Source organism: Salvelinus fontinalis, chromosome 24 (assembly GCF_029448725.1).
Source record: "Salvelinus fontinalis isolate EN_2023a chromosome 24, ASM2944872v1, whole genome shotgun sequence".
Lineage (NCBI taxonomy): Eukaryota > Metazoa > Chordata > Actinopteri > Salmoniformes > Salmonidae > Salvelinus > Salvelinus fontinalis.
Window position 1 is genome coordinate 41,325,116 of NC_074688.1, and position 13,610 is coordinate 41,338,725.

General features: G+C 43.3%; 2 protein-coding genes across 4 annotated transcripts in view; one reads left to right on the plus strand and one right to left on the minus strand.

Annotated features, from left to right (window-relative positions):
- The window catches only part of LOC129822447 (pentraxin-related protein PTX3-like), a 14,476-nt gene extending 1,794 nt beyond the window's left edge, over nt 1-12,682 (plus strand). The window contains exons 2-4 of the mRNA XM_055880732.1: nt 3,289-3,454; nt 6,588-6,967; nt 10,210-12,682. Coding sequence (XP_055736707.1) covers nt 3,289-3,454; nt 6,588-6,967; nt 10,210-10,895 — 1,232 coding nt within the window. The 3' untranslated portion in view covers nt 10,896-12,682. The remainder of the gene's footprint in view (nt 1-3,288; nt 3,455-6,587; nt 6,968-10,209) is intronic.
- Nucleotides 1-13,610, minus strand: part of LOC129822446 (ventricular zone-expressed PH domain-containing protein-like) — a 182,505-nt gene that overhangs the window by 129,980 nt on the left and 38,915 nt on the right. Inside the window, exon 5 of one of the 3 annotated variants that reach the window (XM_055880731.1) lies at nt 6,949-7,494. The exons of the other annotated variants lie outside the window; for them this stretch is intronic. Within the exon in view, the coding sequence (XP_055736706.1) occupies nt 7,427-7,494 (68 nt within the window). The 3' untranslated portion in view covers nt 6,949-7,426. Of the gene's footprint in view, nt 1-6,948; nt 7,495-13,610 lie in introns of those variants that run through there. 3 annotated transcript variants of the gene reach the window in all.

Below are 13,610 nucleotides of genomic sequence, written 5' to 3' on the forward strand. Positions count from 1 at the left end.
GTTGGTTAGCAGCCACTCATCAGTAAATTAGCTTAAATAAGCTTAGAATGAAAGAGCAAGGTATTTCTTTTAGCAAAAACGATGCATGGCCATCAAATTTCTTATGTTTACCACAGAAAAAAATTCTTATCCGAGTGAAGAAGTGTAACTGAATCACTAGATCTGCGTTTTGATATTTCTTCTGCGTTTATTTATTTTTCTCAGTGAAAATGACGAATTCTGCGTTAATTAAGGCAACCACTATATCTTCAGGCCTCTGTATGGCTGTGTTCAGCCAGTGTGTGGCCAGATATACTAAAAGAGTTTGATTTTAGAATCATTGTGCTCTGCTTGTGTGGGATGTAAAGGTCTGTCTAGATGTACTCTGTCCAGTGTGGTCTTTGTCAAGTTATTCGTCTCTGGATATGAAGTGCAAAGACTAATCATAGAGAGTGTGAGCACTGACTGTGTTAGTGCTGAGCACATCTGGACATGTTCCCTCTCTTCTCACTCTTCTCTCCTCTCCCTTCTCCTCTCTTCTCCTTTCTTCTCTTTCTCTTTCTCTCTCTACTCTCTCTTCTCCTCTCTTCTCTCCTCTCTCTCTTCTCCTCTCTTCTGTCTCTCTCTACTCTCTCTTCTCCTCTCTTCTCTCCTTTCTCTCTTCTCTTTCTCTCTCTTCTCTTCTCTCCTCTCTCTTCACTCTTCTCTCTTCACTCTTCTCTCTTCACTCTTCACTCTCTTCTCCTCTCTCTCTTCTCCTCTTCTCTGCCAGAGTACATTAAGTACGTACAGTACATAGATAATGTAAATAATCTGGACCAGCGTTTACCGAATGGTGAGTCACTTCCAATTCAGCGGTTCATACATTTCCAAAAGCTTTAGTTGGGTTATAAAGCAACAGACATTTGGGAATCACTGATCTAGCTGTGCTCTGTCAGTCAATCTATCTCCAGTAGTTGTGGCTGAGGGAGTGTTTCTCAATGTGTTCTGTCAGTATTGGCTGGGAAAGTCTGGGCAGAGATGTTCTCTGTCAGAGAGTAAGTTGAGCGAGAGGAGACCGGAGCTTTTAGCCTCCTATTGGGAAAAGACCATTATGAATGACTGGTCATTGATCAAAGAAATACTATTTAATTGGGGAATTCTTCTCTCAGCTATTTTGGAAGGCAGGCTCCTCTGTGTGTGTGTGTGTGTGTGTGTGTGTGTGTGTGTGTGTGTGTGTGTGTGTGTGTGTGTGTGTGTGTGTGTGTGTGTGTGTGTGTGTGTGTGTGTGTGTGTGTGTGTGTGTGTGTGTGTGTGTGTGTGTGTGTGTGTGTGTGTGTGTGTGTGTGTGTGTGTGTGTGTGTGTGTGTGTGTGTGTATGCTTGGTACTATTACAGAAAAACATAACCAACAGTACATTTGCTCAGGGCAGTTTGTAATGTGATTTTACATGATTAAAGATGAAGCGGCCCAAACAAACACACGAGAGTAACATAACACATTACCACACCAGAGAAAGACACCGTGAAAATAACTCAAACTGCCAGGATACAGGACACGGAAAGAGAGGGACAGAGCGGGAATAGATTGATACTGTTTCAAGCAAAGGGAGAGAAAAAAGTAGTTGGATGGAGAAGGGGACAATCTGAGAGAGAGATGGACAGTTGGATGGAGAAAGGGACAATCTAAGAAAACGATGGACATTTTGCAGGAGAAAGGGACAATCTAAGAGAGATGGGCAGTTTTCAGGAGAAAGGGACAATCTAAGAGAGAGGTGGGCAGTTGACAGGAGAAAGGGACAATCTACGAGAGAGGTGGACAGTTGACAGGAGAAAGGGACAATCTGAGAGAGAGATGGACAGTTTGCAGGAGAAAGGGACACTATATGAGAGAGATGGACAGGTTGAAGGAGAAAGGGACAATCTGAGAGAGAGAGATGGACAGTTGGATGGAGAAAGGGACAATCTGAGAGAGATGGACAGTTGACAGTAGAAAGGGACAATCTGAGAGAGAGATGGACAGTTGACAGTAGAAAGGGACAATATAAGAGAGAGTTGGGCAGTTTGCAGGAGAAAGGGACAATCTAAGAAAACGATGGACATTTTGCAGAAGAACGTGACAATCTGAGAGAGAGATGAACAGATGACAGTAGAAAGGGACAATCTGAGAGAGAGATGGGCAGTTGAAAAGAGAAAGGGACAATCTGAGAGAGATGGACAGTTGGCAGGAGAAAGGGACAATCTGAGAGAGAGATGGACAGTTGTCAGGAGAAAGGGACAATCTGAGAGAGAGATGGACAGTTGAAAAGAGAAAGGGACAATCTGAGAGAGAGATGGACAGTTGGATGGAGAAAGGGACAATGTGAGAGAGAGATGGACAGTTGGATGGAGAAAGGGACAATCTGAGAGAGAGATGGACAGTTGACAGGAGAAAGGGACAATCTGAGAGAGAGAGATGTACAGTTGACAGGAGAAAGGGACAATCTGAGAGAGAGATGGACAGGTTGCAGGAGAAAGGGACAATCTGAGAGAGAGATGGACAGGTTGCAGGAGAAAGGGACAATCTGAGAGAGAGATGGACAGATGGATGGAGAAAGGGGCAATCTAAGAGAGCGATGGACAGTTTGCAGGAGAAAGGGACAATCTGAGAGAGAGATGGACAGTTGGATGGAGAAAGGGACATACTAAGAGAGCGATGGACAGTTTGCAGGAGAAAGGGACAATCTGAGAGAGAGATGGACAGTTGGATGGAGAAAGGGACAATCTGAGAGGGAGATGGACAGTTGGATGGAGAAAGGGACAATCTGAGAGGGAGATGGACAGTTGGATGGAGAAAGGGACAATCTGAGAGGGAGATGGACAGTTTGCAGGAGAAAGGGACAATCAGAGAGAGAGATGGACAGTTGACAGGAGAAAGGATAGGAAGTGAATGATTATTGAGACATCTCAGTGTTGACTTAAAATGTATGAATAAAAAGCTCTCTAACATACCCCACCTCTCCTTCCCACTCAATTACATTTAATTCAATTCAATTGAGTGGGAAGGAGAGGTGGAGCGGTTCAGACAGGCATGTATGTTAGATGGCTTGTATTCATTTATTTTACTTCCTCTCTCTCTCTCTCTCTCTCTCTCTCTCTCTCTCTCTCTCTCTCTCTCTCTCTCTCTCTCTCTCTCTCTCTCTCTCTCATTCTCTCTCTCCTCTCTCTCTCTCATTCTCTCTCTCTCTCCTCTCTCTCTCTCATTCTCTCTCTCTCTCTCTCCTCTCGCTCTTTCTCTCTCTCTCTCTATCTTTCTCTCTCTCTCTCTCTCTTTCTTTGTCCCTCTCTCCAGCCACAGCTACCCCAGCCCCAGGACCATGTAAGGCTACAGACATGACTAAATGGGACAAGCTCTTCTCCATGCTGGAGAACTCTCAGATGAGGGAAAACATGCTTCTGCAGTACTCCGATGACATCATCAAGGTGGAGTTGGGTTCGCTGCGTGGAGAGATGCTAAGGTTGGTTTTTGAGAAGAAAGTCTGTGGTATGTATATGAACTTATATAAAGTCAAAGGTTTGGACACACCTACTCATTCAAGGGTTTTTCTTAAGTTTTACTATTTTCTACACTGTAGAATAATAGTGAATACATCAAAACTATGATATAACACATATGGAATCATGTAGTAACCAAAAAAGTGTTAAACAAGTCAAAATACATTTTATATTTTAGATTCTTCAAAGTAGCCACCATTTGCCTTAATGACAACTTTGCACACTCTCGGCATTCTCTCAACCAGCTTCACCTGGAATGATTTTCCAAAAGTCTTGAAGGAGTTCCCACATATGTTGAGCACTTGTCGGCTGCTTTTCCTTCACTCTGCGGTCGAACTCATCCCAAACCATCTCAATTGGGTTGAGGTTGGGTGATTGTGGAGGCCAGATCATCTGATGCAGCACTCCATCAATCTCCTTCTTGGTCAAGTAGCCCTTACACAGCCTGGAGGTGTGTTGGGTCATTGTCCTGTTGAAAAAAAAATGATAGTCCCACTAAGCGCAAACCAGATGGGATGGTGTATCACTGCAGAATGCTGTGGTAGACATGCTGGTTACGTGTGCCTTGAATTATAAATACAGTGATCCCTCGCCACTTCGCGGTTCACTTATCGCGGATTCGCTATTTCGCGGATTTTCATAATGCATTTTTTTTTTTTTTTTGGTGCATTGTGCTCTGCATTCTGATTCGCTAAAAACTCACTCCCGCTTCTTGTATCAAAACATGCTACGAATTGTGCTATCATTTTGTCGTCTCGTGCAGTTATGTGTACGTACATAAAACAGCTTGGCAAATTTACATTAAGTTGGCCAAATTATCTTGTAATTTCGAACATCTCCTAAACCCATAATGTCGACGAAACGCTCTGAAGAGCAGTGAAACGGCCTACACGTGAGTCACTGTATTTGTATACATGTAATAGTTGCTAATTGTAAAAAAAAAAAAAAAATTCTATTTCGCGGATTTCACTTATCGCGGGTCATTTTCGGAACGTAACCCCCGCGATAAACGAGGGATTACTGTAAATCACTGACAGCAAAGCACCCCCACACCATCACACCTACTCCTACATGCTTCACGGTGGGAACCACACATGAAGATTCCACTGGATGTCATTAGGTGAATGCACCAATTTGTAAGTCGCTCTGGATAAGAGCGTCTGCTAAATGACTTAAATGTAAAATGTAATGTAAGATATAATCTGTTCACCTACTCTGCGTCTCACAAAGAACCAAACATTTCTAATTTGGACTCATCAGAACAAAGGACAGATTTCCACCGGTCTAATGTCCATTGCTCATGCTTGTTGGCCCATGCAAGTCTCTTATTATTGGTGTCCTTTAGTAGTGGTTTCTTTGCAGAAATTCGACCATGAAGGCCTAATTCATGCAGTCTCCTCTGAACAGTTGATGTTGAGATGTTACTTGAACTCGGTGAAGCATTTTTTGGGCTGCAATTTCTGAGGCTGGTAACTCTAATGAACTTATCCTCTGCAGCAGAGGTAACTCTGGGTCTTTCTTTCCTGTGACGGGCCTTATGAGAGCCAGTTTCATCATAGCACTTGATAGTTTTTGCAACTGCGCTTGAAGAAACTTTAAAAATTCTTGACATTTTCTGGATTGACTGTCTTTTCTCTTTGCTTTTTTGAGCTGTTCTTGTCATAACATGGACTTGGTCTTTTACCAAATAGGGCTATCTTCTGTATACCACCTCTACCTTGTCACAACACAACTTATTGGCATCAAACGCATTAAGGAAAGAAATTCCACCAATGAAATGTAACAAGGCACATTTGTGAATTGAAATGGATTCCAGGTGACTACCTCATGAAACTGGTTGAGAGAATAAGAAGATTGTGCAAAGCTGTCATCAAGGCAACGGGTGGCATCTCAAATATAAAATATATTTTGATTGGTTTAACACTTTTTTGGTTACTACATGATTCCATATGTGTATTTCATAGTTTTGATGTCTTCACTAATATTCTACAATGTAGAAAATAGTAAAACTAAAGAAAAACACCTGAATGAGTAGGTGTGTCCAAACTTTTGCCTTGTACTGTATATATACTGAACAAAAATATAAACGCAACATGTAAAGTGCTGGTCCCATGTTTCATGAGCTGAAATAAAAGATGCCAGAGATGTTCCATACACACAAAAAGCCATCTCTCTGATTGTCCCTTTCTCCTGCAAACTGTCCATCTCTCTCTCTGATTGTCCCTTTCTCCTGCAAACTGTCCATGTCTCTCTCAGATTGTCCCTTTCTCCTGCAAACTGTCCATGTCTCTCTCAGATTGTCCCTTTCTCCTGCAAACTGTCCATCTCTCTCTCAGATTGTCCCTTTCTCCTGTCATCTGTCAATCTCTCTCTCAGATTGTCCCTTTCTCAATCCAACTGTCCATCTCTCTCTCAGATTGTCCCTTTCTCCATCCAACTGTCCATCTCTCTCTCAGATTGTCCCTTTCTCCTGCAAACTGTCCATCTCTCTTATTTACCACTACTTCCCACTCAAATGTGGTTACATCCCTGTTAGTGAGCATTTATTCTTTGCCAAGATAATCTATCCACCAGACAGGTGTGGCATATGAAGAAGCTGATTGAACAGCATGATCATTACACAGGTGCACCTTGTGCTGGGAAGTATTTTTGTCTGTAATAAAGCTATTTTGTGGCGAAAAACTCATTTTGGCTCCCCAGTGGGTGAATCTTTCTCCCAAGTGGGTGAGCATATGCCCTCCTAGGCCCACCCATGTTTGTGCCCTGCCTAATGAGTCTAATGGGCCTAACACATTTATTTAAATTGACGGATTTCCCTATGAACTGTAACTCAGTAAAAAATGTGAAATTGTTGCACGTTGCGTTTATATTTTTGTTCATTATAAATTGAACTCTCAGCCAATGGATCATAACCAGCAATCCGAAATCGACCTTTACCCCCCCTAACCTCTGTACACCTGTGTATATCTGACAGGAGTCCATGTGGAATTGGGCGTAAGAAACTACTGGTGCAGTTGGCTAGCTTGGCTCCCATGTGTACTGTACTTCCTGGTCTCTGATGTAATCCCTCTCTAATCCTTCTTCTCCTCACCACAGGTTCGTGGCTCAGTACGGAGGGGCCTGTGGCGTTGCGGTGGAGACCGCTGGGCGGAGGATGTCCATGCAGATGGAGGCTCGCCTCAGGGAGAGCATGGAGCATCTCAGACAGGATCGAAGCACTGCTGCTGGGAATTCAGCTGGGAATAGCCACCAGGAAAAGCTGTTACAGCAGCTTCTAACTGCAGCGAGGACACAGGCTATCCGACTTATCAAGCTGGAAAACAGCTGCCTGAGTAATCCAGAGGCTAAGGGGGAAAACTTGCAGCAGGAAGTGGCATCGGCAGAGATGCTGGTTGCCGTGGTGACAGAGCTGGCGAAGACGAGGGCAGTGCTAGAGCTCGCGCTCAAGTCGGCACAGCAACGACACCTGCCTGCAGGTGAGAACACCTCTTCCTGTGTCCCTGTCTATACATCCTGCCATCATTTACATCAGTGGTCCTCAACCAGGGGCACTAGTACCTGACCTATCCACATGGGGAACTTGACCCAACCAGAGGCACTAGTACCTGACCTATCCACATGGGGAACTTGAAAAGACTCATGAGACAGTAGACTTACTGGTAAACTGCACATGAGGGGGTATTTCAGTGGTACTCTAGGCAGAACAACATGTACTTGGTGGTACAGTAACCAGGTTGACAAGCCCTGCTCTACATAATGTAGAAGATCCATGTTTAGACACCATCAGGTAATACAGCACTCCTCTCACCAGAATCACACCAGACATCCCTCACAGGCAATGTGATCCTTAACAACCCATCATTCTTGAAAGAATGAAAATAGGAAATATATACTTAGAGAGTATGTATATAAACAACAATTCTGGTAAATTTTTCTTAAAAATGAATAATAAAATGGATTCTTACCAGAGTGCCTGTCCGTGTTCCAAGCCCAGTCTCTGCATCTGAAATACACCCACAGGCCCTGTTCAGACCTCTACCTACTTACTCTGTTGAAATTCAATCAAAAACAAAATGAGTTTGAGGACTTACAATAAGCCCAGAGAGCAACAAGGCTATTGTTCTATAAAGAGGAGTCTCTCTGAATCAAGTCTGTTCATATATATAGCCACCAGGCCTTTCAGTGAGCCAGCTCCAGTTCCCAGTATTAATCAGATAAAACTACAATGCTTTTTACATTGCACACACACACACGGTCTATATCATCCGCCCTGTAAACCTGGATACAGAGCACTAGTAGGTATAATCATTAGCAGGTCGACAAATCAACCACAGCAAAACACCCTGGGAAGCAGAACCAGATGGGAAAGGTTACCCCCGGAGAGAAACCTGAGACAAATGTAACGTCAACATTTAGGGTCTGGTAGGAGGAGTCTCAGTGTCATAACCTGGCTATCAGAATGCTGCTGTTGCTGCAGAAGGGAGCTGTTCACACTGATTGAAAACCCACTTAGTCATACACAAATCATACACACAGAAACCCGCACGGACACACACACACACACACACACACACACACACACACACACACACACACACACACACACACACACACACACACACACACACACACACACACACACACACACACACACACACACACACACACACACACACACACACAGACTGATTCAATCCTCCAGCAGTGATTTTCTCTTCTGGTCTGACTGAGTTGATGCATTATCTCATGGTGTTATTATCCCGTTGATAGATCTCACACCCACACACACACACACATGCACACACACACACACACACACGCGCACACACACACACAGGCTTACTTGTGCACAAGCAAATGAAAAAGTGGTGTGTGTGATAAGAAACAGACATGGTGAGCATACAGTTTACTCTTTCGTCGCCTAAAGGAAAGAGAGAGAGAGAGAGAGAGAGAAAAAACGACTGCGCCCGCCGAGTGGGAAAAGACAGGCAAAAACTTTTGGTCTATGACATCATTGACCGCATTACCACTGACCGCAGCCTGAACCTCAAACACCCTCTCTGTACTCTGATCACACCATGGTCTCCCGCTCAAATACCAAACTGCTCCATTGGCATACCAAGGTTCAACCATAGAGATCCTTGGCATGACTGTTAAAGGTTCAACCATAGCGATCTTATACAGTATATATATATATAATTCTATAGTCATTCATATTGGGTAGAACAATGTCGCTAACGGAGATCTCTCACGGAGAGAATAAAATCATCCGGTTACATAACAAAAATGTGTAGCAGTGGGGTTAGGGTTATGGTTAGGGGTGAAGGTGACTTCAAAAGGACATTCTACCCCAAAATGAATATATATCATTTCCACCTCCAGAAATGAATTATTTTAACATATTGGACCATGCATATAGCCTATGCATGGTCCATATTAACATGTATGCTATTAGCAATAACAATGATCACCTGTAGCCCAACTGATGCAGCATAGTAGCTATAAATAAGTAGGCTGAAGCATGGGGTTGCCTATCTGTATTTAACCTACTGGGCTAATTATTAGCCAGATCTCAAATGTGATCTTTTAACTAGTTAGTTTCCTATTGAAGAATTTGATGTCACAAAAAACATGCATAAACAGTTAATATAATGTTGGCCTACCTGTTAGGGTAACTTGGGGTAACCCGCCACCCGAGGTAACACACAGGGACCCTGTACTTCTCACATAAATCACATTGCCACCCCCCCCCCCCCCCCCCCCCCCCCCCCCAAAAAAATCCCTGGTTGCCACTACTCTTGCTAAACAAATAATCAAATCTGTCTCATCATAACTTTTTTAATCACTTTCCCAAAAATATTTTGAGAGAGTGGCATTTTACCCAAAGTTACCCTACAAGTGACCCGTGTTATATTTAGCCCACCTCTCCCCTATACACTCACGGTGAATTGCAGAGCAACTCACTTAACCATGCTGCTGCTACAAACTCTGGGTTTTAAAATGGTGCAGTTTGCGAAATATTTAGGAGTTGAGAAATAAATACATAAGGAATGGAAAGCTGGAAGCACCCTCTTTTTAACAAAGGCCATTAAAACTGCTTTTTTTTTGCGATTGCAAGGAGTGTTGTGCTTGTCAGAATGCATGCTAGCATCCCTATGGCACTCCTAAATTTAATACGTTTTAATATAATATATATATATATTCTATATTAATATATTTATATTGCATAGAACTCACAACAACAAGCCGGTTAGATAAATAGATAAACTATTCTACTATGTGTTTGCAGATTCTTATGTTCATTAGTCGTTTTGTTTGCAGAGGAAAAGTACATGTGGATTGATCTAGCACCTTCAAAGTGCACCTCGTTCTCGGCAGACATATTTTTTCAAGTTCCTTATTTATTGGGCGTGGCGGCAATGATTTTGCCGTGGCGCAACGCCACAGCAAAATGACTTCAGTGGAAACATTATATACATAACTAATATCTAGTGAAGTGTTTCTTGATGTTAGATAAATACGTAATGATCTGGTCATCTGTAGTGCTTCTGAGAAGAGAGCTTAGGCCTGAAGAAGCCCTGTGAGACAGCATACAGGGTCTGTTTCCATCTCCCTCCCTTGATTCCTCTCCTGATTTTGTCATCTTTCAGATGAATAATAACCGCAAAATGACTAAAGCTATTCTCTCATCCTCTCCTCCCTCCCTCGTCTCTCGCAGGCTGTGAGACCGCTCTTCTCTTCCCTATGCGTTCCCGTCGCATCTTCTCATCAGTGACACCAGACCTCCCTCTATCCCTCTCTTCCTTCACCGTGTGCCTGTGGGCCAAGCCCGTCTCCGTCTCCAACAGAACCGTGCTGTTGTCCTACGGAACCAAACGGAACCCCTATGAGATACAGCTCCTTCTTAGCGGAACCAGGGCTCTCTTCACTGTGGGGGGAGAGGCTCACCTGGTGGAGGCACGGGGCGTGGTGAAAGGAGGAGGAGTTTGGACCCACCTTTGTGGGGCTTGGAGCTCTGAGCAAGGCATAGCGTCACTATGGGCTGATGGACACAGAGTGGCACTCACACCCGGGGTGGCCGAGGGCCACATGTTACCCGATGGTGGCTCACTCCAGCTTGGGCAGGAGAAGAACGACCTTGGGCAGGAGAAGAACGGTGGTGTGGTCTCTGGAGGGTCAGGTGGCAGTGAGAGTCAGATGCCTGGGTTTGAGGGAGGCTTCGATGCCAAGTTGGCATTCGCTGGGAAGATGACGGGGGTGAACATGTGGGACCGTGTGCTGACGGAGGAGGAGATATCCCAGCTGGCTTTGCAGGACGGCGAGGGGTGTGAGCAGAGGGGGAATGTAGTTGGGTGGGGCTTGACGGAGATCGTGCCTCACGGGGGTGCTCAGTTCATCAACTAACTCTGATGACGTTTTCATCATCATCATCATCATGGTTTAAATCAACTCTATCAGCGTCATCATCATAATCCTCATCATTTAAAAGAACTATCATCATCTTCATCATCATCATAATCCTCATAATTTAAATGAACTATCATCATCATCTTCATCATCATCATAATCGTCATAATTGAACTAAATGAACTATCATTATCATCATGTATATTAACTATCATCATCATTATCATTATCATTTAAATGAACCATCGTTTTCATCATGTTAATTAACTTTCATAATTTAAATGAACTATCATCATCTTCGTCGTCACCATTATAAACTAACTCTGCTGCCCTAAGACCTGCAGTGCAGAACAGCCCGACTGGCTGAGACTGCAACAACAATGTGAACATGAACAACAACAGCTCTCTTTAATGGCTAAAGAGACTGGAGAAGAATGTGCCCTGTTAGAGGAGTGTTTCCCATTTAGAGAAGCAGTGGTAACACACACACACACACACACACACACACACACACACACACACACACACACACACACACACACACACACACACACACACACACACACACACACACACACACACACACACACACACACACACACACACTCTCTTGGTGAGACGCATTAGTATACATAGTCTAAGGAAGAGAAGTGGAACAAACATCATTTAGCACAGATTTAAAGAGAAAAAAGGAAAGGAAAGAACAGAGGCGAGAGAGACAAAGTGATGCTTTGGGTCGACTGTCCCAAAACCAGTCTGCAAGTGTCATCACTAGATGGCCATGCTAGAGAGGACAACATTGGCTATATCATCAGCAGTATTTTGCAAGTACGTTAGCTGTTTGTTATTAATGGAGTGTTAAGGTTAAGAGGTACGGTAAATGGGAAAGGGTTGAGGATTGGGTTAGTTGTTAAAGTTGGATTTTTGGCAAAAAAAACACTTTACCTTTGTCCTCTTTAGCATGGCTACATAGTGACAACTATCTGCAAGCTGCCATAGGAGGTTTTAATCATTCTATTACCATATAATCTTATGTTTCCGAAAAAAGTTAATATTCTTTCAAGCGTTGTTTCCAACTTTGTATTTATCAAAGTGTTTACATTCATAAGTGACAAACATAATATTTTTGTTGTTTTGTATTTTGCTTAGTTTTCCATACACCCAGAGGGGTTTCCATACACCCAGAGGGCTTTCCATACATTCAGAGGTGTTTCCATACATCCAGAGGGCTTTCCATACATCCAGAGGGGTTTCCATACATCCAGAGGGGTTTCCATACATCCAGAGGGGTTTCCATACATCCAGAGGGGTTTCCATACATCCAGAGGGCTTTCCATACATCCAGAGGGCTTTCCATACATCCAGAGGGGTTTCCATACACCCAGAGGGCTTTCCATACACCCAGAGGGCTTTCCATACACGCAGAGGGGTTTCCATACATTCAGAGGGGTTTCCATACATCCAGAGGGATTTCTTCTCCTTGAAATGGGTGGCAATGGATGATGCAATAAGATTACTTAGTCCCTGTTTGTTTCGCATCTCATTTGAGACAGAAACACTTGATTTGAAAAGTGGAACTGTGGACAATGTTTACAGAATCTGTTACAACGATCTCTGCTCTTTGTTAACGTAGTAGGCAATGTGTATCATATTGTAAATTGTTTTGTGTTTTTGTCAAGAAGTAAAAATGAATGTATTTTGTATATAAATATTTTTGGGCATACAGTATGACTAAAAATGGAGAATAAACGAGAAACGAGAATAAAATGACATGTTAACATTAAGCCTCTGATGCGTTTCTTCCTCAGTAACAGGAAAGACAAGGTGCTCAAGTGTTAGAAGGTCATTTCAATCATCCCAACAACAGTTGCACAGTCGGATGTTTTGAGTGATTATTGCATATTAACTTAATTCAACAGTCTTTCACTTTATTTAGATAGTCCCAATGCATAACTACAGAGGGTTACAAGAGTGTTAATAAATGCACTGAACTTGCTCATCAGCTGATACATAAACTATATATACAAAAGTATGTGGACGTTGAAATATTACTGACATGCTGCAGATAGCCTACATATGGTTTGTCGCGCATCTATAGATGGACAATTTTTTCCCTTTATTTAACTAGGCAAGTCAGTTAAGAACAAATTCTTATTTACAATGACGGCCTATGAACAGTGGGTTAACTGCCTTGTTCTCCCTGTATTTCCCAAAGACAAGGTACTGTATCAGAATATGCTGATTATTAAGCCCGCCCCCTGTTCCATAGCCCAGAGAACGATTAATAAATTACCTCTCTCCTCCCAGCAGCCACCAGTTCAGGAAGTAGGATGATGTAATGTGGTTCGGGTGAGGTCGGGGGATTGAGTTCTGTGTGGACAACCAAACATGTGTGTGTATGTAGGGTATATCTGATAATGAAGTAGGCCTGTGGGATTTACTGTAGTTGCCTGTAAAACCTTAACACTTTGCCCCACTGCTAGCTTCCTTTCTACACCCCCCCCCTCTCTCTCCCCCCACTGCCCCAGTCTTTGAGGTTGAAACACACATATACTGTACACATGTGGATCACACACACACACACACACACACACACACACACACACACACACACACACACACACACACACACACACACACACACACACACACACACACACACACACACACACACACACACACACACACACACAGTGCAAGCTCATTATCTGC